At 37.8% G+C, this 25,582-nt stretch overlaps 1 protein-coding gene across 6 annotated transcripts in view; it reads left to right on the top strand.

The window, feature by feature from the left end:
* The window catches only part of ATG2B (autophagy related 2B), an 82,347-nt gene that overhangs the window by 27,683 nt on the left and 29,082 nt on the right, over window positions 1-25,582 (top strand). For 4 of the 6 annotated variants that reach the window (XM_036104679.2, XM_036104677.2, XM_036104681.2 and 1 more), the window contains 22 exons: window positions 901-997; window positions 1,239-1,424; window positions 2,417-2,571; window positions 2,661-2,766; window positions 3,695-3,956; window positions 5,523-5,673; window positions 6,401-6,493; window positions 6,631-6,819; window positions 9,045-9,318; window positions 10,885-10,987; window positions 13,284-13,476; window positions 13,751-13,893; window positions 18,844-19,001; window positions 19,385-19,557; window positions 20,009-20,159; window positions 20,905-21,104; window positions 21,272-21,352; window positions 22,545-22,651; window positions 22,811-22,903; window positions 23,442-23,512; window positions 23,895-23,971; window positions 24,448-24,618. In XM_036104679.2, the coding sequence (XP_035960572.2) occupies window positions 901-997; window positions 1,239-1,424; window positions 2,417-2,571; window positions 2,661-2,766; window positions 3,695-3,956; window positions 5,523-5,673; window positions 6,401-6,493; window positions 6,631-6,819; window positions 9,045-9,318; window positions 10,885-10,987; window positions 13,284-13,476; window positions 13,751-13,893; window positions 18,844-19,001; window positions 19,385-19,557; window positions 20,009-20,159; window positions 20,905-21,104; window positions 21,272-21,352; window positions 22,545-22,651; window positions 22,811-22,903; window positions 23,442-23,512; window positions 23,895-23,971; window positions 24,448-24,618 (3,234 nt within the window). The remainder of the gene's footprint in view (window positions 1-900; window positions 998-1,238; window positions 1,425-2,416; window positions 2,572-2,660; window positions 2,767-3,694; window positions 3,957-5,522; window positions 5,674-6,400; window positions 6,494-6,630; window positions 6,820-9,044; window positions 9,319-10,884; window positions 10,988-13,283; window positions 13,477-13,750; window positions 13,894-18,843; window positions 19,002-19,384; window positions 19,558-20,008; window positions 20,160-20,904; window positions 21,105-21,271; window positions 21,353-22,544; window positions 22,652-22,810; window positions 22,904-23,441; window positions 23,513-23,894; window positions 23,972-24,447; window positions 24,619-25,582) is intronic. The other 2 variants (XM_036104678.2, XM_078054175.1) reach the window with 2 other exon arrangements.

The raw sequence follows: 25,582 nt of genomic DNA, 5'->3' as shown, positions 1-25,582 counted from the left end.
GCATTACTATGTAATATTTTTTGTTTTTAGAATCAGAAGAAATTTGTCCAGCCTCCCTCCCCTCCCCCCGGAAGATACCATTTTCCAAATAGAAATGTTAATTGAATTTCAAAATTGTGAAATGGTATAAAGATAATAGGAGTGTTAGCATTAGCCCTAAGAGGAGGTGAGTGAAAAGTAAGGCAGGCATGGTCAACTTGTTAGAATGTGATGTAGAAAATAGAGTAATTGTTTTGTCAGAATATACTCCATAGGAATCAGGATGAGACCAGCTGGGGCTTTTATTTCCGTCAAGAAAAATGGACAAAGACTTGGAAAAGAGCAAGGCAGTCCACATGAACACCCACTTCGTAGGCATCTCTGCTGTGGCCTGCGCTTTCCTGTCCAGCAGAGAGCGGGCTTTGTGGAACCCTGCCTGCACGTGTGGAGAGGCACACTGTTGGTAGGGAAGGGCCTCACATGCTCTGTTAGGGAGTGTTATCCATGCGCGAACTTGAGAAAGCCAACTTTATTTGCTCTTGGCTTGAATCCCGCTTTGAGGATTATGATTTGAGTCTTCAAATCCTGTTGGGAATGAATTCTTTGCTGCTGCTGTCTTCATATTCTTCCTAGTGACTGTGACTTGAAGCCTCCTCAAATACCTGAAATACTCAGAAAACTCAGAGATAAAAATAGGACATTGGACTTGCCAACATGGAATTTTGCAGGAGGATTTTCCCCCTTAGAACAACAGTTTGGTGGCCTTTAAGTCTTTCATTTAGATTGTGTGAATTAGTGGAGGGAATCTTAGGTGAAGGAATCCAAGACTTAAGTAATCAGTCATTAAAGTATACTGGGATTTGTGGTGAGGAGATTTTAAAGAGTGTTTATCCTGAATGGCTTTTTTTTTTTTTTTTGAAGTTGGATATTGATGGACAGATAGACTCTATTCATCTATTCCTGTCACCAAGGCAGGTGCACTTGCTTTTGGATATGTTAGCAGCTGTTGCTGGACCAGGCAAGTATGGCAATAGGCAACTCTGTTATTATTTTTGATTATTAAAAACTTTGTAGATTCTGTGATCCCTAGCTAGTTGCTTAAAGCTACTGCATAGCTCTGATTAATATTAAATAGTGGTGGTTCTGCATTGACTGTGGCATGAAGTTGCCGTTGGTATTGGACAAGTAGGTTTTGGGAGAGAGATGATTGATTAACTCCAAATTTAATTACTGTTTTGCTTTCCTTTCTATACTTGTAGAAAATTCTAGCAAAATAGGGTTAGCTAATAAAGATAGAAAAAACCGACCCATGCAGCAAGAAGAGGAATATCGAATTCAGATGGAATTAAACCGGTATTATTTGAGAAAAGATTCCCTCTCAGCAGGTGTATCTTCAGAGCAAAGCTTTTATGAGACAGAATCCGCTCGTACACCTTCTAGCCGTGGTAAGCGTCTGAAACGATTGACACTGGATTCCTACAACGTTATCATAGAGCAAAGTAAACTTAATTTGGCTGTTGTGAAATGGAGTTTAGTAATGAAAGAATGAAAGATCCGTGATCTAAGAAGGTTTAAATTTGTAAGTTGATCTGATGGCAGCATTACAGTGATGCACTGGCTCATGTATCTTTTTTTGAGTGTATAATCTCGTTTTGTAAATCATGACTTCTTTTTTATTCTAAGGACAGTCAATTTACAAAAATGTAGATTTACACAAAAGATAAATTGGGGTAATTATTCATTTTGTCAAATTCTTACATGCTCGTATAATGATTTACGGTTAGAGGCCCTTAAATGGAACCTTTTTTTCCTACTCTTCCATCAATTACACATAAATACAGTCTTTACACAGTTTACTTTGCATTTTTACAGGTGTTTTAGAATGTTTAGCACTAATACCTTAACTAATAAGAATCCATTTAAGTATAGAATGTTGAACTAAATAAGTTTTAAAATCTACTCAAGAAATTTTGGTCATAACAAACTTCATTTGCATGAGAGTAAAACAACCTCCAGAAAGAAGTGAAATGTAAATAAAATTCTAAATAATACATTCAGGTTTTATTTTTATTTTTTTTAAAAGAGTTGTATTCATACGAAACCAGAGATTGCAAGATCTTTATACTATTTTAAAGTTGGATTTTAACTTCTAAATTGTCATATGACACTTAAAAATATACCACGTAGTACTGCAATTCTTACATTAAAAAAAAAACAAACAAAAAGCAAGTTCACCAGTAGGATAGCATAACGTTTTGTTAACTTGTATTTGGTTGAGTTTTTACTATCTTGGATCCTCACAAATTACCCCATCAGAAGTAATGTAAATTGTAGGGCATCACTGTACTTCAGATAATCTGAAGAATATTATATTAATGTATGTTAACTTAATTTAAAGACATGAATTATACAATTGACAAGGTTTAATTCTGTCTAGAAGAAGAAGTTTTCTTCTCCATGGCTGATATGGACATGTCCCATAGTCTCTCTTCTCTTCCACCTCTGGGAGACCCTCCAAATATGGACCTTGAGTTGTCATTAACTAGTACATATACAAATACTCCAGCAGGATCTCCATTAAGTGCTACTGTGGTAAAGTATTTAAATTTTGTTCTATTCTTGAAAAGTGGCTTCTGAAATTCTACACTTTATTCATGTGATTTAAAAAAATTCTTTTACAGCTTCAGCCAACGTGGGGAGATTTCCTTGAACATCATAAAGAACAACCAGTAAGAGGGTCCACATTGCCATCCAACCTAGTTCACCCACCAAATTTACAGAAGACTTGTAAGTAGTGTAAGACACTTACGGTAGTTTTCCACTGGAATTTATTTATTTTATTATTTTTTAAAGATTTTATTTATTTATTTGACAAAGAGAGACACAGCAAGAGAGGGAACACAAGCAGGGGGAGTGGGAGAGGGAGAAGCAGGTTTCCCATGGAGTAGGGAGCCCGATGCGGGGCTTGATCCCAGGACCCTGGGATCCTGACCTGAGCTGAAGGCAGATGCTTAACAACTGAGCCACCCAGGCACCCCTTCCACTGGCATTAAAAAAAAAAAAAAAAAAAAAAGAAAAAAAAATTAAGTTGTTTCTTTCTAGAAAATGCCATTCTTCTGCTGCTTTTCTTTCCCCTCATACATTTTTTTTTGAGCTAGGCCATTTAACAAAGTTTAGAAAGAAAATGTGAAGCATGGTTGAACAACTCAACCATGAAGTATTTTAGAATACTTGCCAATTCACTGTAGTCTTTGTGTATTTAAGTATCTTTAGTAAAAAGTACACTGTAAGTTTCATATTATTGTAGTTTAGGAGTCTCAGTCAACCATCAATACTTGTTCCATTGTTTACACTTTCCTTGAAAGAGAACCTCAGGTCTCTTCTCCACAAAATTTAATTGAAATAGACACAAGGCTTAAAAGAAAATTTGGTGAGCAGCTTTTGGGTTAATCTGCAACTTTTCCGATACAGTTTTATTAATGCAAAACTTTTGTTCATGTTTCTTTTTGATGCTTCAAGTATCAAGGATCCTGAATATCAAATGCAGAAAGATAACAGTTTATCTTACTTGTTTAATATCAAATATCATTCAGACTGTTGGGTGTTCACCTGCTTTTTAAAACTAACACATGAGTAAATGCTTTATAATTTTGATATAATGGATTGTTTTTAAGTATTAAATTTTATGTATATAATTTTAACCCATGTGTTTCAGCTCTCCCGTCTAGATCTGTTTCAGTGGATGAATCCAGGCCTGAACTTATTTTTAGACTAGCTGTGGGAACCCTTTCCATCTCTGTGCTTCACATCGATCCTTTATCTCCACCTGAAACATCACTGAACCTTAATCCATTGACGCCTTTGGCGATAGCATTCTTTACCTGTATAGAAAAGATTGACCCAGCAAGATTTTCAACAGATGATTTTAAGTCTTTCCGAGCAGTATTTGCGGAAGCTTGCAAACATGATCACCTTAGGTAAATTCTCTCGTGTTTATTAATGATGCTTGAAAAAGAACCAGATGGGGACTTTTTTATTTGCCTAACTCTGTTTTTCTGATTCGCATTTTATTTGTAAATGAGGGAATGAGTGAGGTTTTCTTGCAGTGCTACAAAAATGTTTACCATAGAATCTTTTATTCAGCTTACTTGGCATGCAAAACTATTTACATATAAGATTGAGATAATCTGGAGTTTTCTCTGCTCTTGACAATTTTTTTTTAAGATTTTTTTTTTTAATTCATTAGAGAGCACAAGTGAGAACATGAACAGGTGGGAGGGGCAGAGGGAGAGGGAGAAGCAGACTCTCTGCTGAACTGGGTGCCCGGTGCGGGACTCGATCTCAGGACCCCAGGATCATGACCTGAGCTGAAGGCAGACGCTTAACCCACTGAGCCACCCAGGTGCCCTTGACAAGTTTTTTTGGACCACATTTTGCTGATTAAAATATTGACACCATTATAATCATAAAAATAGTTCTTATTGTCACTGGCTCAGTGGAGATGGCAGTGGTGGTGAGAGTGGAGTGAGCTAATGAGAAGGGACGTGGAACAACATGACCCCCATGCCACTGTCTGTGGGGTGGGGAAGGGTACCAAGGCTGATCCTGAGCCCGGATGCTACACTTTCAATTTCTGCTTTAAAAAGTTAAAGCCATCCGGGGGCATGTGGGTGGCTCAGGTGGTTAAGTGTCCAACTCTTGATCTCAGCTCAGGTCTTGATCTCAGGGTCGTGAGCTCAGGCCCCAAATTGGGCTCCACGCTGGGCATGGAGCCTACTTAAAAACAATAACAAAACTTCATTAAAAAAAAAAAAAAATTAAAGCCGTTCACATAGCCAGTGATCCTTTCATGGGTTGAGTCCTAATGAATGAGGAGATAATTAAATTTGTAAGTATAATATTGTTAATATGTAAACATTGCTCATCTTAATGTGAAAGTTATCTTTCGATCATATTTTATACAACAGTTTAGGCACATATTAATATTTTTAGGAAAGTTTGGCCTTTTAATTTTGATTTTTTTTTTGAAGTATTAAAATTAATATACAGAGTAGTTTTTATACCTAGCTAAAGAGACTCTACAAGTTAGGGCCATAATATTTATAATTAGACTGTAAAAACATTTTGACAAGGTTTCAAATGTCTGCCAGTAGGAAATAAAAGCAGCAAAAATAGGAAGACAACTTTCACTTGAGATCCACTGACTGAAGGTTTTAAAATATTGCATGAGGCTTCTAAATAATTTTAAGAATCTACTGCATATATTTTGAAAGATTTTTGTCCGCTGCAGTGTAAATTTTAAAATATTAAAGAAGGGAGGGCAGGGTTGGGAAATAAATATATCCTGGCTAATTTCCTATCAGAAATTGCTTTCTTATCTCAGGGAATGGGAAATTTGAAGCAGTCTTTCTGGTTTTAATACCCTTAGGAATATTATTATATATTAGAATATGAACTTCATTAACACTTGTGTACTATTCTTTGACACATTCGTTAACCTAGAAGTATATGAATACTCTTAAATGTTTCATTTTCTGTAATAGATTTATAGGTACTGGCATCAAAGTGTCCTATGAACAAAGACAAAGATCAGCTTCCCGATATTTTAGTACTGATATGTCCATTGGGCAAATGGAACTTTTGGAATGCTTGTTTCCAACTGATTCTCATTCTGTTCCTCCTCACTACACAGAGGTAAATGCTAGATACTTTGTCTTTAGGATCATTCTTTAAATCTACCTTGCTTTTAAAGAGTTGTATTAATAGCAATGATTTTATTAAAAAAAAAAGCATAGGAAGCCATTAGAGGAAGGAAGTGTGCATGTGTACGCATTTGTATTTCGTTGAAACATTTTAAAGTATGGCATTCAAGGTCATTGTAAGAGTCTGTTAGAATTTTTTAGAGTTGACTTGTTTTAGAGTGGCAGACAGATTATGGGACAGATGACTTTATTTCCCTAATTTTCCAAGCACTATTAATTTCAGAAGTCTGTTAAACAAATACTGAATACCTGCAGTGTGCTAGTAAGCACTGTTCAAGACAAGCACAGTGTCTTTTGTTTATTTATTATTAGTCTGATTTTTTTTTTCCAATTCTAAAAGTGTGTGCTAGAGAAACTTTTCAAAGTTATCAAGATAACATTTATTGCTGTTAACTTTGCCCTTGTACATTATTTTATTTTCAAAGTACTTTCTTGGGCGTTAATTCACTTGAATTCTCATGTACCTTCTGCAGACGAGATACTAAGTATCACAGAAATTAACTTGTCTTAAGATTTACATTGCTTGTGAATGACCAAAATGAAATGTAAAATGAGCTTTCCTGATTTCAAAAAAGTCTTTCCACCACTAGCACCTCTGTTAATTCATGGGATGTATTACAGTTCAATATCTTACATTTATTTTTGTCTTTGTTTGTAAGCTTTTAATGTTCCATTCCAAAGAACGAACTGATTCCCATCCGCCTGTGTGTCTTCAGCTTCATTATAAGCATTCTGAGAATAAAGGACCCCAGGTAAGAAGCCTTATTGTGTGATACCACCTATAAATTTTCATTTGATATGTATTTTGTCACAATCATACAGTTTCCACTAAATTTTATAGTACTGTTAGTGATCATATTAATGTTTTTCCTTTTTTTTTTTTTTAAAGGGTAATCAAGCAAGACTTAGTTCTGTTCCTCAGAAGGCAGAATTACAAATTAAGTTAAATCCTGTGTTTTGTGAGCTGGATATCAGTATTGTGGACAGGTTAAATTCTTTGCTTCAACCACAGAAGCTTACTACGGTAGAAATGATGGCATCGCACATGTATACTTCATACAATAAACATACTAGTCTGGTAAGTATTCAGAACATTACAAATACTAATCCTAATTATAGCTAGCTAATGGGCTTATTGGGATCATTTCTGAGCTTAAGTATCCTTAATGGATTAAGTAGCATATATTAAAACAGCATTATTCATAATGAAAAGATGGAGACTTTTATGTCTAGATGGTAGGCTAGCTGAATAAGGTTTGCTAATATATTGAGTGAAATTTTATGTGGCCATTTTGAATGATGGTTATAAAGATGGTGTAGCCGCATGAAGAAAGCTCATGAAGGAGTATTAAGAGAAAAAGTGAAACATATTATTCCACAGAAACTTTTATCACAACTGTGTAAATAAAATTGAGGTATAGAGAAAGAATGGATAGAAATATACCAGTTGGTAGCACTGATTATGTTAGAGCATAGAATTGGATTTCCTTTCCCTCTCTGTGTTTATTTGAATTTTGTAAGTTGCGATTATAATATCTGTAGAAAATTTATTCACACATTTAGTAAACTACCTGATCTACCTATAAAATGTAGCCCATATATTGTAAGGTACACTTTTGAAAGTGGGAACATAATTTATAGCATTGTGTTATTGAGCATCACATTAGGTCACTTTACTTAGATCTGTCTGGTGCATGGTGTCTTTTCTAAGCAGTTTAAGTAAGTCACATTTGCAAGAAATCTGTGAGGAATCTTTGGCTGGAACTGGGGGGCTCTTGGACCAGGAACAGATAGAGAAAACTTTGGTTAAAAGAAAAGGGAGGAGGTGTTTTTCTACTTGTTTCTCCCTTAATTAGTGGTGGGTAGTCACATTAAATCAGCATTTTTTATTTATTGTTGTCACCAATTACTAGTTATTTCAAGTTCTGTGGGGCTAGTGTGCATATTTGCTGTTAGCCATAGATGTGCTGGGATGATGGTTAATCTCTTGGGTTATTTTTGCTGAGAGTGGGGGTTAGTGTTACAAAGTCCAAGAGCGGGGAGAGAGAAAATAGGTGTGCTAAAAATCCCAGTCCAGGGTAAGAAAGGAACTCCCTAATCCAGGAGGTGTTGGACACTGATTCATGAAGTGGAGTGTTACCACCTGCAGTGTACTCTGGGCTAAAGCTTTAGAAGCTTCAGTACGTTTTAGAAAAACAAAAAACAAACAGAAATAGACTTTTATCTGAAGGGCATGTTCTTTTTTTTTTTTTTTTTTTTAAGATTTTATTTATTTATTTGACAGAGACACAGCGAGAGAGGGAACACAAGCAGGGGGAGTGGGAGAGGGAGAAGCAGACTTCCCGCTGAGCAGGGAGCCCGATGCGGGGCTCGATCCCAGGACCGTGGGATCATGACCTGGGCCAAAGGCAGATGCTTAAGGACTGAGCCACCCAAGTGCCCCTGAAGGGCATGTTCTTTGACCCTTTTGCTATAACATGGCTTTGAGTAGAGGGTGCATATGTGTCTTGGTTTCTTTTTTTTTTAAATTTATTTATTTGAGAGAGAGAATGAGAGAGAGAGAGAGAGAGAGCACATGAGAGGAGGGAGGGTCAGAGGGAGAAGCAGACTCCCCGCCGAGCAGGGAGCCCGATGCGGGACTCGATCCCGGGACCCCAGGATCATGACCTGAGCCGAAGGCAGTCGCTTAACCAACTGAGCCACCCAGGCGCCCTGTCTTGGTTTCTAAGGGCTGTTTGATGGACTCATACCCTTGGGTTGGATGGGAGCTCACAGTGAGTCATTGGTGAATATTTAGAACTTGGGCTGTGCCAGGCTCTAGGCTTAGTCCTGGAAATACAAAGTCACGTCAGGGACGGGCCCTTGCACTTGGCATGACCTGTCTTATTTCACATCAAGTCTTTAAAGGAGCATGTTGGAGATAAATCCTTCAAATTGAATGTTGAGTTGGTTTTTAGCTGTACTGGACTTATTGATAACCTAATTTAATGCTGGTGGTTTTAGTCTTCAGTAACGTGTGTCCATCTAGCTCCTGTGTCTTCACTTCGGTTTGGTTTTTATTTTGATTGATTGATTTTGACTTATTTGGTTGAACTTTTGCCAGTTATTTGAAGTTTTATCAGTAACGATTACATTATAGAATTTCATTACACTAAATATGGTAGTAGTTAATTTGAATTGTATTTTAGTTCATTATACTGAATGAGGAAATAGTGATTATGCATATTGTAATGTTGAATATTACTGTCATTTATGTTTACCTAATTTGATGTTTTGACATATTTTTGATATTTTGTGTTTTAGCACAAGGCTTTCACTGAAGTATTTCTGGATGATTCACATAATCCTGCAAATTGTCGGGTGTCAGTGCAAGTGGCCACACCGGCGTTAAACCTTTCTGTTCGCTTCCCAATACCTGATCTTCGGTCAGATCAAGAAAGAGGACCGTGGTTTAAGAAGTCGCTTCAAAAGGAGATCCTTCATTTAGCATTCACAGACCTGGAATTTAAGACTGAATTTGTAGGAGGATCAACCCCAGAACAAATTAAATTGGAACTTACCTTTAGAGAATTAGTTGGTAAGATTGAACATGCCTGTAAGAGCCAGAGCAGAAACAAACTACTACTCAAGCAAACATCACGAAAAAGTCTATGGCTGCCCCCAATATAGACAGCGTTAGAAAGCAAGAGTAATGGCTTTTTTCCAATATTGTATACCAATATGTGATAGAATTGATTTTTTTTTTAATTACTAAGCATGATTATTCACTTTATTAAAATACTTTTCTGCAGGGAGTATAGTGCTGTAGCTTACTTTTTTTTAAAGATTTTATTTGAGAGGGAGAGGGAGGGAAGGAGAGAGAGAGAGAATGAGAGAGAGAGCACCAGCAGGGGAGAGGGAGAGGAAGAGGAAGAAGCAGGCTTCCTGCTGAGCAGGGAGCCCAATGCAGGGCTTGATCCCAGAACCCTGAGATCAGGACCTGACCCGAAGGCAGACGCTTAACCAATTGAGCCAACCCAGACGCTCCTTTAACTACATTTTTATTGCCACCTGACTACTTACTTTTTGTAGGGCTGAAAGTAACCAGAATTTCTTGAGTGCCACTCTGTGTTAGGTACTGTACTAAGCACTTCACACGTTACTGCTTTCCTTTCATCGTCATGGTTATGGTAGGCTTATTATTTCCAGTTATTTTTTATCATTTATAAGTGAGGAATCCATAGACTTAAGAAGAGGTACCTTCCAAGACCGTGTGGTAGTAAATGGCAGAATCAAGATTCCAACCGAAGTCTCACACTTGAGCTTTCAATCATCATACTAATCTTTGGTGACTTTCCTTTGTAAAACCTATTGACAGTTTTTCTGTATTTGCTTTTGTCATCTAACAGAATATGTATTGACTTAGGGTGAACCAGGTGTATGAGGACCTCTGGAAGATTCTGACGTTTTATTCTGTGGTTCATAAACAACCTGCCTCTGCCACTTCACCCTCTCTAACCACACCCTCCCTGTGCCACCATATCCTGCTCCTCCATCTCAGGGAATAGGCTGCAAAGTTTTTTTCCCTTGTTCTGAGTTTTACACATCTTTACAGAGATTTACAATTGACTTGCTGATTATGACTTCATGAAAGGGCCTTTAGGGGTTGTCTGATCTTCTCTTATCTACAGTGGGAAGAAACTCATTATTCTGGAGGAAAGTCTTTCTTTGTAAAATGGACTGAAAAAGCATGCATAGGATTATTGTGAATGGAAGTAATTCTTACAGTGCTTGGTACAAAACATTTAGGAAATATAGTTATTATCTCTATGTTCCTAGATTAAGTGCATAAACTTTTATGTAGAATAAGCATTCAGTGGCAGTAAGTGGCAACTGCCGAATTTACTATGTCATGATTATGTACCTGACACATTACACTTGGTACCTAAGAATTTGAGTTTGAACAGAAAACATCATCATTATCTGCTCCTCCTGTCTCCCCACATGTACCCATGCAATAGGAACAAAAGAATGAGTGCTATGCAACTTAATGTTGCACTATGTCCCTGATTTAGGAGATCTTTGCTTATGTTAGGAGGAAACTATCTTTTCTTTCAGCACTTGGGAAGAAATGCATTTTAGTTAATCAGTCTTGTTTTATTAGGGTCATTCCAGGAAGATAAAGGAGAACCATCTATTAAGTTTTTCCATGTGTCTAGTGGAGTAGATGGAGATACAGCATCATCAGATGACTTTGACTGGCCACGGTGAGTTAGCAGGTGTATATGGTAGACATTTAATGAGATCCTTTCAAAAAAAATGCTGTGGTACTTTTTTTTTTTTAAAGATTTATTTTTTAGGGGGGGAGCAGGGGCAGAGGGAGAGGGAGAGAGAATCTTAAGCAGACTCCACGTGCTGAGCTGGAGCCCCACACAGGGCTTGATCACAGGACCCTGAGATCATGACCTGGACCAAAACCGACAGTCAGTTGCTTAACCGATTGCGCTACCCAGGTGCCCCTGCTGTAGTACTTTTAATCGGCATTTTGGCTATTAATTTAAACTAAACATACTCAGCCCTGATGAGAGAACGCAGAGAAAGATGGACAAATTAAATTGAAAAATCCATATTGAGTGTACTACTCTATGAAAGGTATGTGTCAATACTGTGAGAGATGGAGGTATAAAATGTGTTCCCTGGTCTCAAGTTACCCCGTTTAATTAGAGGCACAAAAGAATTATTAACCATTTAAAAAAATAGTTCAGAGCTACAGTAGAAGAGTTATATGGCATCATTTGGTTAGTTGTTAAGTGAATTTTATAGTCCGTGATTGCTTTAGGACACTGTTTTTCTTTTTTGCTTTTTTTTTTGTAAAGATTTTATTTATTTATTTGACAGAGAGAGACAGCAAGAGAGGGAACACAGGCAGGGGGAGTGGGAGAGGGAGAAGCAGGCTTCCCGTTGAGCAGGGAGCCCGATGCGGGGCTGGATACCAGGACCCTGGGATCATGACCTGAGCCTAAGGCAGACGCTTAATGACTGAGCCACCCAGGCGCCCCTAGGACACTGTTTTTCAAATCTGGGCTTTTACAAAACTTTTACAAAATACTCAGGGGCCCCACCCTGAGATTTTGGGATAGAGCCTGGGCATCAGGATAGTCTAAAAATTACAGCAGGTGATTCCAGTGTGCAGGTGGATGTTAAGAACCACTGCTTCAGGATTTCTTAGAAGAATTAATAAAGTATATTTATTAGAGATTATTAATTATTAACATTTGTTAATTACTCATTATAATATACTGTAACAAGACTATTAATTTAATAGCCTGATAGTGGGCTTGGATATATTTTATTTATTTATTTATTTATTTATTTTTTTAAAGATTTTATTTATTTATTTATTTGAGAGAGAGAGAGAGAAACAGCATGAGAGGGGATAGGGTCAGAGGGAGAAGCAGGCTCCCCGCTGAGCCGGGAGCTCGATGTGGGACTCGATCCCAGGACTCCGGGATCATGACCTGAGCCGAAGGCAGTCGCTTAACCAACTGAGCCACCCAGGCGCCCCGGGCTTGGATATATTTAAAAGGACTTAGTTTACTTGAAATTACTTTTTATTATATTGAAAACTGAATATTTGATATCTGAGAATTAAAGTGACCTTTTTTTGTGCCATTTTCCTGCCAGCCTTTTTTACACCTGCCCCTGTGTATCAGTCCTAGCAGGCTCTTAGGATAGGTGTGATGAGGACGTGCCTGATAATGAGTGGTTTAGTGCATGAGTTTTCATCATAAATGGATCTACTTCAGTTAATTTGGAAGCACAAGTTACATTTAGATGTCTATAAATTAGGAAACAGTCACGATTGTTCATTAACAGGAGCCAACTGGCACCACTTAACTAAGGGGAAAAACACGTCGTAGATGCCCCACAGAGGTTTGGTTTGAGGGCACCAGGCCTCCTCAGGACAGTGTTGGGAAGGAAACTGCAAAGCCTTTGCTAGTGATGTGCATGGAGTAGGAAAGCGGGGGCCCAGGGCGTGGGCTCCTTTACTTCAGGTTTGTAGCTTCAATACAGCAACAAGGCAAGCCTTTTGTTATTGAAATTCCTGAAGGAAAATGCTACTTTGTTGTTGCAGTTCTAAGTTATTCTCTTGGGAGTCTTTGTTTTTCCATTTGAATAATTTCTATGATAGAAGGTCTCTTAGGTGTGCAATATTCTGTAATAGCACAACAGACCCCAGAAGCATTTGGTTTCATGAAAATAAATAGAATTGTTAGGTAACATTTGTCGGCTATTGATGAAATTGAAAGATAATCTTTTGTCCTCACAAGGTCAGATTTTCAGTTAGCCAAGTATGAAGTGTTAATAGCCTTCTTTTATTTGTTTCATCTGTTCTACATTTTGAAGTTAATAGCACACTCAGAAGTGGTTACATGAGACACAATTAGACTTTGTAGAAAAGCTGAATCCTATCATCGGTTGTCTTTGTATCAGAGTGCAGGAAAGTTAAAGCCTTGCTGTTCACACTTAGACCTTGATTTTTTAAATTGTCTTTGCTGTCAGAATTGTACTGAAATTAAATCCACCAGCTGTGCATTCCATTTTGGAGCGAATAGCAGCTGAGGAAGAAGAGAGTGATGGCCGCTATCAGGAAGAGGAGGAAGGGGGTGCTCATTCCCTGAAGGATGTTTGTGATCTGCGAAGACCAGCCCCTTCTCCCTTCTCTTCTCGTAGAGTCATGTTTGAAAACGAGCAGGTAAAATGAGCAATGAAGTGAGCAATGAAGGAATTATCCTTTACCATATAGCAGTCATTTTCATTCTTTGTTTTTTGAAGAAGTACTTTGTATACTGTTATTGCTACGCTTTTAACTCTAAGACTGAATAGTATTTCTTTTCTTGGTTAAAAGTTACATGCTTATTTGTTTGTTTACATATAAAGTCCCATGGATAGGGCAAGAAGATGCTCCTGTTATTTTAAACATGAAATGGTTATTTCATGCTTTTTTTCACCAAACTATTGTATTTTAGATGGTGATGCCAGGAGACCCTGTGGAAATGACAGAATTTCAGGATAAAGCAATCAGCAATTCTCACTATGTGCTGGAACTTACGTTACCCAGCATTCATGTAACACTACCTAATAAAAGCTTTTATGAGAAGCTTTATAATAGGTGAGTTTAAACACATTTAGTTGAGTCTTTGGGATTGGACTTCTCTGCCTAACTGTCTCCCTGTTTCCCCACTTGCCCCTTTTCTTTCCTTGCTTTAATATTATCTACCATCACTGGGTACTTTGTGTGGTGTTGATTACAAAACTGTTAACCGTTCCGACGGGCTGTTGTCATAGCAGAGTTTCCTAACCAGTGTGTCCGGTAACTGGGTTACTTGTATGTGAGATGTTTATTCCCTCCACCTTTGTTGGCTATTTGCTCTCTGTCACCGTACCACAGAGTACTGAGTAAATGTCTTCTGTGTGTGCAGTGACATGAAAAGAGTTGGGAGACCCCTGTATGGAGGGCCAACAGGTGCCAGGGGAGCAGCTTATATGGGGGGCTAACACGTGCCAGGGTAGAATCAGAATCCTAGAGTCTTTGTACAAGGAGCATCTTTTTTCAGAGTTTAAAAAAGCATCTTGTTAGAATTATATAATATCCTTAAATATACGTACCAAGCAAATATGTTGAAATAAATAGCATTCTAGAGTTAAAAGAGCCTAGACTTGGAAGACCTTCACAACTTACCTGCTCTAAGCTCAGTTTCCTCATCTGTAAAATGTAGATGATAACTTGAACCTGTCTCAAAGAGTTGTTTGGAGGATTAGATGATACAGCACTTGAGAAGTTCGGAGAATAGCGCCTGGCATACAGTAAGCACTCGGTAGTCCTCTGGTATCATTCCCATCCACTGAAGGAATCACTTCTATCGTAGACCTGAAAGGTGGTCATGTGCTTTTCTAGAAAAAGATGTTCTTAGTATCGGTCATCACTAGCTTCTCATATGTAAGACATGATTCTCATTTCTATTAATCTTTAGAAGCTGCACTGTTGTTTCTGCTGTACATTTACTTGATATCCGATATCTCTGCTCCTTTATTCCTTAACTGTTCATAATAAGCTCTGGATCTCCTTATTGCCTACCAGTGACCAGGATTGTTGGTCTCAGAATCAGAAAATTAAGTTCCAGAAAGATCTATTTAGTTGAGTTGTCTTGATGATGAGATTCACAGGATAGTCTATTTGAGGTGGAGGAAGAAAATGTTAGTTCTTCTGTTCAACTTTAAAACTTTTATTTTTTAATGATTTATTTTAGAGCATGTGCGAGAGTGTGAGAGGCAGAGGGAGAGAGAATCTCAAGCAGACACCGTGTTGAGCATGGAGCCTGACACGGCAGGGCTCAATCTCACGACCCTGAGATCACAACCTGAGCCGAAACCAAGAGTTGGCGGCTTAATTGACTTAATTGACCCTAAGTCTTTTAAAATTTATATTTTTATATTTGTTTTATATTCTACATAATGTATATAAGTAGAAGCCTATAATTTATAAATTCATATCAGAAGGCTTTTATAGGTTTTGTTTTTTTTAGCTGTTACACATGATCTAAAGTTTGGGAAACCACTGATCTCTAGACCATTCTTCTTTTTATAGATAGGAATATCTACCAAGAGTTGACAGATCTGCAAGGCTAAGACTGAGCAAAACGAAACGACTAGTTCAGGGTCTAGCCCAGAGGTCAGAAGAGCTTAATCCATTTCTTTCTCTTTCTGTTCTGCATTTGCTTGAGCAGGTGGCCATCGGTTAAATTGGGACATCAGAACAGAAATATGCACCTTAAACATTCAGTTTATAAATATGTTCATTTATAACTTCTTTTTAAAATACAAGACAAGGCCTTTTTTTTTTCCCTTCCTTTTAATATGAGCCACAGGTTGGAAGTTTCACATAATGTATACCTGAAAGGTTTTGTTTACAGTTTTCAGTTACTGAAAAAATAGTTTCAAAGGAATCTGAGTTCATAATCTTTCTTGGTTTTTTAAGATTTTTTTCCACCTCAGTCTGTATATTTAGGTCATCTGTTAGCATAATATTGAGTTAAAGTATACTTACAAGAGTAAATACAAGTGAGATGAGCACATTCGAGGCCAAACACAGTTGACACTTAGTGAATATACTGAACATCGAGCTCACCTGATAGGAGCAGACTTCTTGGGTGTGCTGGAGAGTAGTCCCAAGGAGCAGCGGTTAGCATACGGGGGACGTCCGTCAGTATGGCAGGTGGGGCGGTTGATTGCTCAAGTCAGGGAACGAGAGAGTATGTGTTCTTCTGCAGAGCTGGTTAAATAGTGGTTGCTGAAGAGCGTTTCTGTTCTACCTTACTCTGCCCACTTCTCCGGCTCTCAGGTACCTACAGTTGTATAAGTGTTGGAGTGCTTCCTCACCCTGTGGATTTATAAATCACATATCTAAGTTCTTCAGGGTGTGAATTCTTTGCCCCTTATTTGGCTTTGAATAGGTCTGTTTTTATTTTGAGTTAATATTTTATTTTTATTATTTTTTTGAGTTAATATTATTTTAAAGTTTTAAAATATTCTCAGACTTGCAGAAAAGTTTCAAGTGTAGAACATAGAGGTTTCCCCTCCCCCTCTTAACTATTTGAGAGCCACTGACCTGATGCCCCTCCCTGAGCACTTGTGTATTTCCCAAAGACAAGGACATTCTTCCACATAATTATAATTCAGCAATCAAAATGAGAAAATGAGAATATTAATATTCTGCATTACTTAATCTTCAAACCCCATTCGAGTTTTGCTAAATGTTTCAATATTGCCCTTTTATCTATATAATTTTTTAAATTTATTTTTAGTTTTTATTTTCATACATTAAAATAACTTTCTGAGCAGGAGATATAACCAACTCTGCCTTAACTTCATACATTTTAAAATCTTGGTTTATTCCTTTAGTGCCTTAGTCAACGGGCTCTTTTTAGATAGACAGTCTCAGGTACAGGAGAATTTTTTCCATTGAAGTCCTTTAGAATATAAAAGAATTTTCACTAGCTTTGTTAAATTAGATATTGTCTGTCATGTTTCAGGCTCATAGCCACAGAATCATGGTGATGTGTCCTTAAATATCTCTCTCTCTTTTTTTTAAGATCTATTTATTTATTTGAGAGAGAGAGAGAGAATGAATCCCAAGCAGACTCCCTGCTGATAGGAGCCGCATCCGGGGCTCAGTTCCACAACTCTGAGATTATGACCTGAGCCAAAATCAAGAGTTGGCCACTTAACTGACTGAACCACCCAGATGCCCCTGTGTCCTTAAGTATCTTAAGTGTTTTCTTTCTTGGTGTTAGAAACCTCATCCAATGTTTTACAGTATTAATGATATCAAGACTGGGTTTAGACCAACATGTAAATAAGGAAAACGCAAAATCATATAAAACTTATATTTAGGTTTTACATAAATTAATACTTTCTCTTAGCTATGGAGATAAGAGAATGGTTGTAGGGAATAAGGTAAAGGAAGGGCATTTCCTGAGAAAATTCTTCATTGTCATTATTTATTTACAGAGGAGTTTAGAGTAAGATCTGGGTTTAGACTCTTTTGTTTCTTTTGTCCTGTGAGCAATATATCCAAGAAGCAGTGAGCCAGTGAGTATCACACAGTTTGGGGGCATAGCTGTCATTGTATCTGAGATGAGACTTACGTATCCCTAGTATTCTTCACCTATTGATGGTTCCAGATGGAGAGCTTTTGGGGTGGGGATTTCAGTCTACTGAGAGTCAAGATACTCAGTCCTGGTGGTTTATACTTTCTAGGGCTTCAGAAGCTTAGGACAATTCCTAGGGAATTCCTAGGGAATTCCTAAGCCCAGGAAGTTCCTAGACAAGTGGCTTCTCGCAGGAAGGGCCAGGGGGGCACCTTGATTGGTATTCACACTAGGCTTTATGAGGAGGCTGGGCCTTTGGCATTCCTGCCATGTGAGTCGTCCACTGGTCCTCTCATCATCAAACCCTCAGTGCCTGCTACGTGACAGCCACCGTGCTATAAAGATGCCATGCCACACATATAAAGATGACCAACACCTAAGGCCCTCTCTCTGAGAGGCTACAGTCTCAGAAGGGGAAGCAAGAAAATACTGTGGTAGGCACCATGACAGAGTTATGTATGTGAGGGATTCACTGTGGGTCCAGATCTTAACAACAGGCTTCAGAGAAGTCATTGTGAAGTCTGAGTATTTATAAAAATGTAGAGCAGGGGTGATCTTGGGGGGCGGGGGCGGGGTAGGAGCAGGAGGGCATCTGAATAGTGACAGATTTCTTTAAAAAGTAGGATGTGCTGGTAGTCTAGTTTGATGGGTATCACCCATTAATCACTAGTATTGACTTGGCTGTGCAGCCGGTAGAAGGTTTCCTCTCTTTGTTCCGTTTTGTATGCATTCTTAGTCCATGCACACTTCCCAGGAAAGCTGTGCTTTCTGTTGGGGTGGTGGGGTGGGCGGGGGAGAGAGAGAGAGAAAGCAGTTATCTCTAGGAACAGTGAGTAAGGAGGAGAGCTGAATTGGGAGCTGGACAAAATCCGGGCTGTGGCCCCAGCCCTTTCACAAATTAGCTGTATGACCTTGGGCAAGGCACTTAACCTTTATGAGGCAGTTTCTCCAAGTGTGAAGTGAGAGTAATGATTCTTGGCTGCCCCATGGGTTTGGGGGTGGGGTGGGGTCAGATGAGACAGTGCGTGGTGTATTATAGTTTACAGAGTGCTCTCCTGTGTGAACAGTCTTTCCTTTGTTCTTTACAGTTTTTAAATTAACTTTTTCCTCTAAAGTGCATTTAGGTGTATGTAATTTGATGTACACAACATAGGTAAAACCAGGCAGGTAGCTAATTAGGTACCGAATTGTACAGATTCCTTTCTCACTGTCCTGCAGTCAAGCTGTATCAGTAACTTTTCCATTGAAAGGACATAATTAATACTTAAAACAGAAAACCCTCCTTTGTAGGATCTAATTTCTATCTCCCATTTAGAAAAATTATTATTCATGTGACTTCTTAAAGACATGTTCGTGAGTTTACCTTCAGTTGAACTATGAGTTATGTATTTTTCAACTTTTGTCTTCCATAGGATCTTTAATGACTTGCTGCTGTGGGAACCAACAGCTCCATCACCAGTGGAGACATTTGAAAATATTTCCTATGGTATTGGTCTTTCTGTAGCCAGTCAGCTGATTAATACCTTCAACAAAGATAGTTTTAGTCCATTTAAATCCACAGTTCACTACGGTAATATATTTTAAATTTGTTCTAACTTAAAATGCCAGGCTTAGCAATAAAGTAGTAACCTTTTCAACTGATAGATTTTAAAATGTTTCTTGGATATTTTCCCCTTGTAACTATATTTTATGATATAGTAATTTATAGTATTTCTCCACTTGTATCTACATATTGAGAATATTATCAAATATATTATCTTTATAGTGATAGTATGTACATTGGTTTAAGTTCAGTGGGAAAGAGAAAAATACGGAAAGTACATTTTTATTGTCATGCCAGATTCTTGGTAAAAAAACAGGTTGTAAAATAAGTATTTTTGTGATAATATTCCAGTTGCTATTCTGTTTCCATAGCTGTCCAAACCGTATCACTATGACATTTATTTTTCACAGATGAGGAGAGTGGATCTGAGGAGGAGACGTTGCAGTATTTTTCTACTGTGGATCCCAACTATCGTTCCCGTAGGAAAAAAAAACTAGACTCTCAGAACAAGAACTCGCAGAGTTTTCTCTCAGTTCTTCTGAGTATTAACCATGGACTAATGGCAGTGTTTACAGATGTCAGGGTAAGGATTTGCAAAGCCAGAATGTTGTTTCAGGTGTATCTTATTTTAAATGGACCGTGGTTACACCTGCCATCATTGAGGTGGCAGGAGGTTGTTTCAGTGCCTGAGAAAGGTTCTGCAGTGACAGTGGCTTTGGAGAGTAAGCTTTTCACTGCGGATCACAAGACAGACCTTGTGTGGACCTTCTTTTGGCAAATGTGCTGGTTCGGCTGCTGAGGTGATCACTAGTAATTTACCTGTTAGAGAGGAGGGTGAAGTACAGGGATTCATTCTGCAGAGGGGACCCTGCATAGCATTTCATGCCACCACGTTGCGTGGTTTGAGAATCAGACCGCTTTGCCGCCATGTGGGAGAATCTTCTAGGCTGAATCAGGAAGGAGCAACCCAAGGGGCATTCTGACTTTTCTGCATTTAAATAATGACTTCTATGTTTTTCTGATCTTTTTATTAGCAAGATAATGGAGAGCTGTTGGAAAATAAACATGGCGAATTCTGGTTAGAGTTCAGCAGTGGTTCGTTGTTTTGTGTGACCAAGTATGAAGGCTGTGATGACAAGCACTACATCTGCCTTCATTCCAGTAGTCTCCGTCTGTACCACAAAGGTAGGGCACGTGTTGAGTGTGTGTTCTGTTCACCTCTGTTCAGACCCATTGAAATTTTGTTTAATAAAGTTTTTTTTAACCTCCCATGGCCCTCACACCCCCCACCCCCCAGCACTAAATAACCTCGAATCTCCTTTGCCTCTGTGGGTTGTGTATTCTGGATGTTATGGAATGATATAATATATAGTCTTTTGTGACTGGCATCTTTAATTTGGCATGGTGTTTTCAAGGTTCATCCGAGTATAATAGTATTTTATTTCTTTTATTGCCAAATAATATTCCATTTTATGGGTGTGCTGTATCTTACTATCCACTGATGAGTTGATGGGACTTTACATTCGTTACTCTCTCTCAAGCAGCATTTCCTTTTGGTAACAAAAGGAATTTACCATCTTTTGAGCACATTCCCTGTTACCCTGTGAATGGAAGATACACATTCTTTTTTTCCCCCCAAAGTGTAGAAAACAATACTTTGCACAGTCTTAATGCTTATCAGATTTTTCTATTTAATTTTCCTAGCATTTCATCTTAATTTTTTTTTTTTTTTTAAGTAGGGTACTGTCAGTCATACCAACATTAGCAGAGAGGTATGGATTATTAATGCCAAGCTGGTTGTTGGTCATTTTGCCTCCAGGATTATAGTATATTCAGTGGGAGTATATGGATTTTTGTTTTGAGTTGTGAAAGTCTGTGAACTAATTTCAGGTTATCATTTTGTTATATTGTCACCTCATTGTCGATGTAGGTGTAGTAGATGGAGTGATTCTTCCTACAGAAACAAGACTGCCCAGTTCAACACGCCCACACTGGTTGGAACCTACTATTTATTCCTCTGAAGAAGATGGCCTCAGTAGAGCTTCTTCAGATGGCGTTGCAGGAGACACTTTGAATATGCTCTCTGTTGCAGTTAAAATACTATCTGATAAATCAGAGTCCAATACGAAGGTTTGTGTTTTGTACTTTTATACCATTAAAGACTTGCCGTTCATTTGATTACTAGCTAAAAGTGATTGCATAAAAGCAACACATTTATTTTCTTAGAAAAACTTTCCAGGTTTTGAATTCGAGGGTTATGTAGGGGATCAGTGTAACTTTTTGTGTCGTCTGTACAGGAATTTCTCATTGCTGTGGGGTTGAAAGGAGCCACACTCCAGCACAGAATGCTTCCTTCTGGGCTTAGCTGGCACGAGCAGGTACGAGTTGTTATGTACATGTTGATTTACTTTTTACTTTATATTGACATGTAATACACAGACTGTAAAGTCACAAATCGGAAATGATCAGTGTGCACAGAAATATCGTTGAAGGAAACACTCCTATATAACCACCTCTTAGGTTAGGAAATAGAACATTATCACCACTCCAGAACGAAATTGATTTTTTACCTTAAAGTTTCAACCCTAAACATCTCAAAGACAGAGTTATCTTTTAAGTCGTTTAAGGGAAGGGACTCCGTGTCCCAGAACCTGTAGAGTACCAGGCACAGAGGAGCAGCAGGTGATGCACTGACTTGTGCTCACTCCGTACGTGCCGTCATTTCACAGTTACTCCCTAGGCCAATGACATGCTTCGAGGCATTTATAGAGATTTCTGTAATTAATCTCCAGTGTTTGATTAATGCAATACAGTTGGTTCTTTTCTATTGAGAATGAAAATTAGTACACTGTGACTCTTGTTCATTTTCCTTAGAAAGAGGAGCTTTTTCTTTGTGCTGGAAAATAATATTTTATACCTGAAAGTTTTCAGAGTGCTTTCATAAAAGCATTTAGGAGACCTGAGGAGACCTAGATCTGTGTAGCAAGGGTAGAGAGATGGTTGATGTGAACACTGAACTCAGTTGTAAGGGGGAGGTTTAATCTAACCTCATTTAGATAGAAATACAGGAGAATAGATGTTAGTAAGAGGATCTGGTTTTCAGACTGAGCTAGGTATAATTTAAGGAAAAATAACTTTTCCCAAAAGTGGATTACATAGACAACCAGATGGAGTGTTAAGTAATCTTTAGCAAAGTTTATTTTTTTCAAGAATTGTCCTAAGCAAAATAATATGCAAGCATAGCATATTATACATACTTTAGTTTGTATAATGATTTTGATATGAATCATATCTTTGAGAAGATATAATTTTCTCAAGACTTCTGTAGCATTGCAGTTGTCAGATGGGACTCTCTTTTCATTTCAAACTCGAGTGGTTTTGCAAATACTTTTTAAAATGAATTACTTCAAAATGATGATTTTTTTTTTCCTTTTAGCATTGATTTTTTTTTCCCCCCAATAAATCGTTGCTTTTTCTGTGAGATATTTTACATTGGTACTAAAGATATCCTGGTCACAACTTTTTTTTTTTTCTTCTAAAGCAGGGCATTTTATATTTTTGTGATTACAGATTTTATACTTCTTGAATATTGCTGATGAACCTGTTCTGGGATATAATCCTCCAACTTCGTTTACAACTTTTCACGTTCACCTCTGGAGCTGTGCACTTGATTATAGGTCAGTTCACAAGTGGAACAAAATAAAGCTTTATTCAAAATATGTACTGTTTTGATAAAATGCGTAATTCAAATTGTAGAGTTAAGGTTCAAAATGCTCTTTTAAGGGAGTTTCTGTTGTTTTAGCAGACTGATATTGTTTGTTTCTTTTTGGTATTAGGCCTCTTTATTTGCCGATTCGATCTCTTCTCACTGTGGAAACCTTCAGCGTTTCCAGTAGTGTGGCCTTGGACAAATCCTCATCTACTCTCAGGTGCCTGGGTAAACTTAACTGTCTGCTAAATGCAGCTAACTGTTGTTCAGCTGAAGTCTTTGAAGTCCCAACCTTTTGTTAAAAATCAGCATTCTTTTACTCGTAGTCATGTCCCTTTATCCAGGTTTTCAATTTTTCATTTTCGAAGATTCGTCCCATCTCTTCAATTTATCACTTTTTTATTTTTAGGGAGGAAATGAATTCTTGAGATTGATAGTTTACTTCTAAAAACAGAAATCTAAACTTCCTATACTGCCTGATAACACTTTATTTTCATAATTTAGATAATTTAGATCTATTGAAAAATGCTGAAAATTTAAAATTAATTTGAGCTGATGATTCAGTCTCATTCTTTACACCATTTAAATATTTCTAGCACTCAGAAACAGTGAGTTTTAAGGAAATGTTAGATGCCACTTATAAGAAACTATATATGACTTTGATAACTTGTATATCAGAAGAATGATATGTATGTCATGATCACATGTCATGTATTCAAAGTTAATTTTTCGATGTTGATTTTATATTGTTTCCTCAGAATAATCTTGGATGAAGCTGCCTTGCATTTGTCTGACAAGTGTAATACTGTTACTATAAATTTGAATAGAGGTAAGAGTTGAAAAACAAAATCTGAGATAGGTGAATGTTCTTTAGTTTTTGTATGAATATTTTAGAGTGTTTGAACTCTGGAATAATGCTATTGAACTAAGGATCTTATTAAATACCAGTTTGAGGTTGTAATGTCCTTAGAACATCAGTTAAGTGCATCAAATTATATGTACTCTATTTAATATAAGATTAATTTTGTCCTAAGTAAAAAAAGGGAATTGTAGGACTTTTATAGGATGAACCTATATTTCCATTCCATTCTAAATATTTGTACCACTAACTGCCATGAATTTTAAAGAGATGCTAGTTTTATTACGTGTTGGTTGGATGCGTATTTTTTGAAAGCTTTACTCAGATATTTTGTTAATTTAAAAACTTTTAGATTATGTTCGTGTGATGGATATGGGGCTTTTGGAATTAACCATAACTGCAGTGAAATCTGATTCTGATGGAGAGCAAGTAAGTTACTAAAATAAATGGAAATTTTTACTTAACTCCTATTTTTTTTTTTTTAAAGATTTTATTTATTTATTTGACAGAGAGAGAGAGAGATGGCAAGAGAGGAACACAAGCAGGGGGAGTGGGAGAGGGAGAAGCAGGCTTCCTGCCGAGCAGGGAGCCCGACATGGGGCTCGGTCCCAGGACCCTGGGATCATGACCCGAGCCGAAGGCAGACGCCCAGTGACTGAGCCACCCAGGCGCCCTTGACCCCTGTTTTTAATAAGAGAGACTAAAGAATAATTGAATTTATTATAAAATTATTTTGGTCAAAAGTAGATAAAATCTTTTAAAATTAGGATATAGTTATAAATATGTATTTCTTGTGGCAAGTAAAATTCTGTTCTGTTTTATTTAATGTAAGCCTATGCAAAACAAGAAATTTTTAGCTCTTATTTGAAAAACCTGTTCCTTTCTTTTCCCTTGCGTCCATCCAGACTGAGCCGCGCTTCGAGCTACACTGTTCCAGTGACACTGTCCATATCAGAACGTGCTCGGACTCTTGTGCTGCTTTAATGAATCTCATTCAGTACATTGCGAGCTATGGGGACTTACACGCAGCAAACAAGGTGGAGACGAAGCCTGGAGCCCCTCACAGAAAGATGAAGGTATAGCGAGCAACATCTTTTATTAGAACTAACTCACCCCGGACGCCTCGCAGCCACGGGCGTGGTGTGTGTGCGTCAGCGAGGTCTTCGTGACAGTCATGAGGTAGAAAAGAAACTTCGAAAAATCACCTGTCTGTTCTTTACCTTCAGAGTGATGCGTCTGGAAAGGTGATTCCGTAGGCCTTTTTGGAAAACCATTCTGCTGTTTGGTGTTCTTTGTTTCAGAACATTAATCTTCTCAGCCCACAGAATACTTTCTTCCAGACTTGAGTTATTTTCATCTCCCCTCCAGGAAGAAAGAAAACATTTAGCATTGCAAGAGCTTGTTCTGTGCCAGTCGTATGTAAAAATGTAAAAATGCTTAGGAGAGGAGAGGTACAAGTGTTAGTGTTATTACCAGAAGACTTAGGTTATCTTTTATTTGTTACATATGATTCTGTTGGGTTTTCAGTATATTTTCTCGTTTGTGATTTCTTTGAATTCAGTGTGGTAGGTTAAAGATTATCATCTCCGTTTTACAGATGAATAAGTTAAAACCCAGAGAATTAGGCTATTTGCCCAAATTAGTAGAATTAGCAACAAAACCAGATACTTTGATTTCTGGGTCGGTGCTTTCTTATGCCCCCAACTGTCACCTCTCTGTCCTCTCTTATGTACAGATTGAACAATGTCCGGTTTGTTTAGCATTTTAACTTTTTAGTGCTTTTTCATTCTTTATCGTGGCCTGCTCTGTGAACAGGATTCTCAGTCTCTTAGATAATGGAGCCCCTAGTGAAGGTCCTTGTCTTGTTCAGATGCTCTTACACTTCATTCGTGTTATGCTTTGGGTTTTGACTCCTTGCTTTTGCTCTCTTCTCACTGACAAGAAGGCAATTCATGACCCTCCCTCTCCACTGTTTGTTTTCTTTGTATAAACATTCTCCAGTTTATTAAAAGTTATTTTAAATGATCCCTTTCAAATTGG

This window comes from Halichoerus grypus, chromosome 8, assembly GCF_964656455.1.
Source record: "Halichoerus grypus chromosome 8, mHalGry1.hap1.1, whole genome shotgun sequence".
Taxonomy (NCBI): Eukaryota; Metazoa; Chordata; class Mammalia; order Carnivora; family Phocidae; genus Halichoerus; species Halichoerus grypus.
The sequence above is the reverse complement of the archived record's forward strand: the minus strand, read 5'-3'. Positions and strand labels throughout refer to the sequence as shown.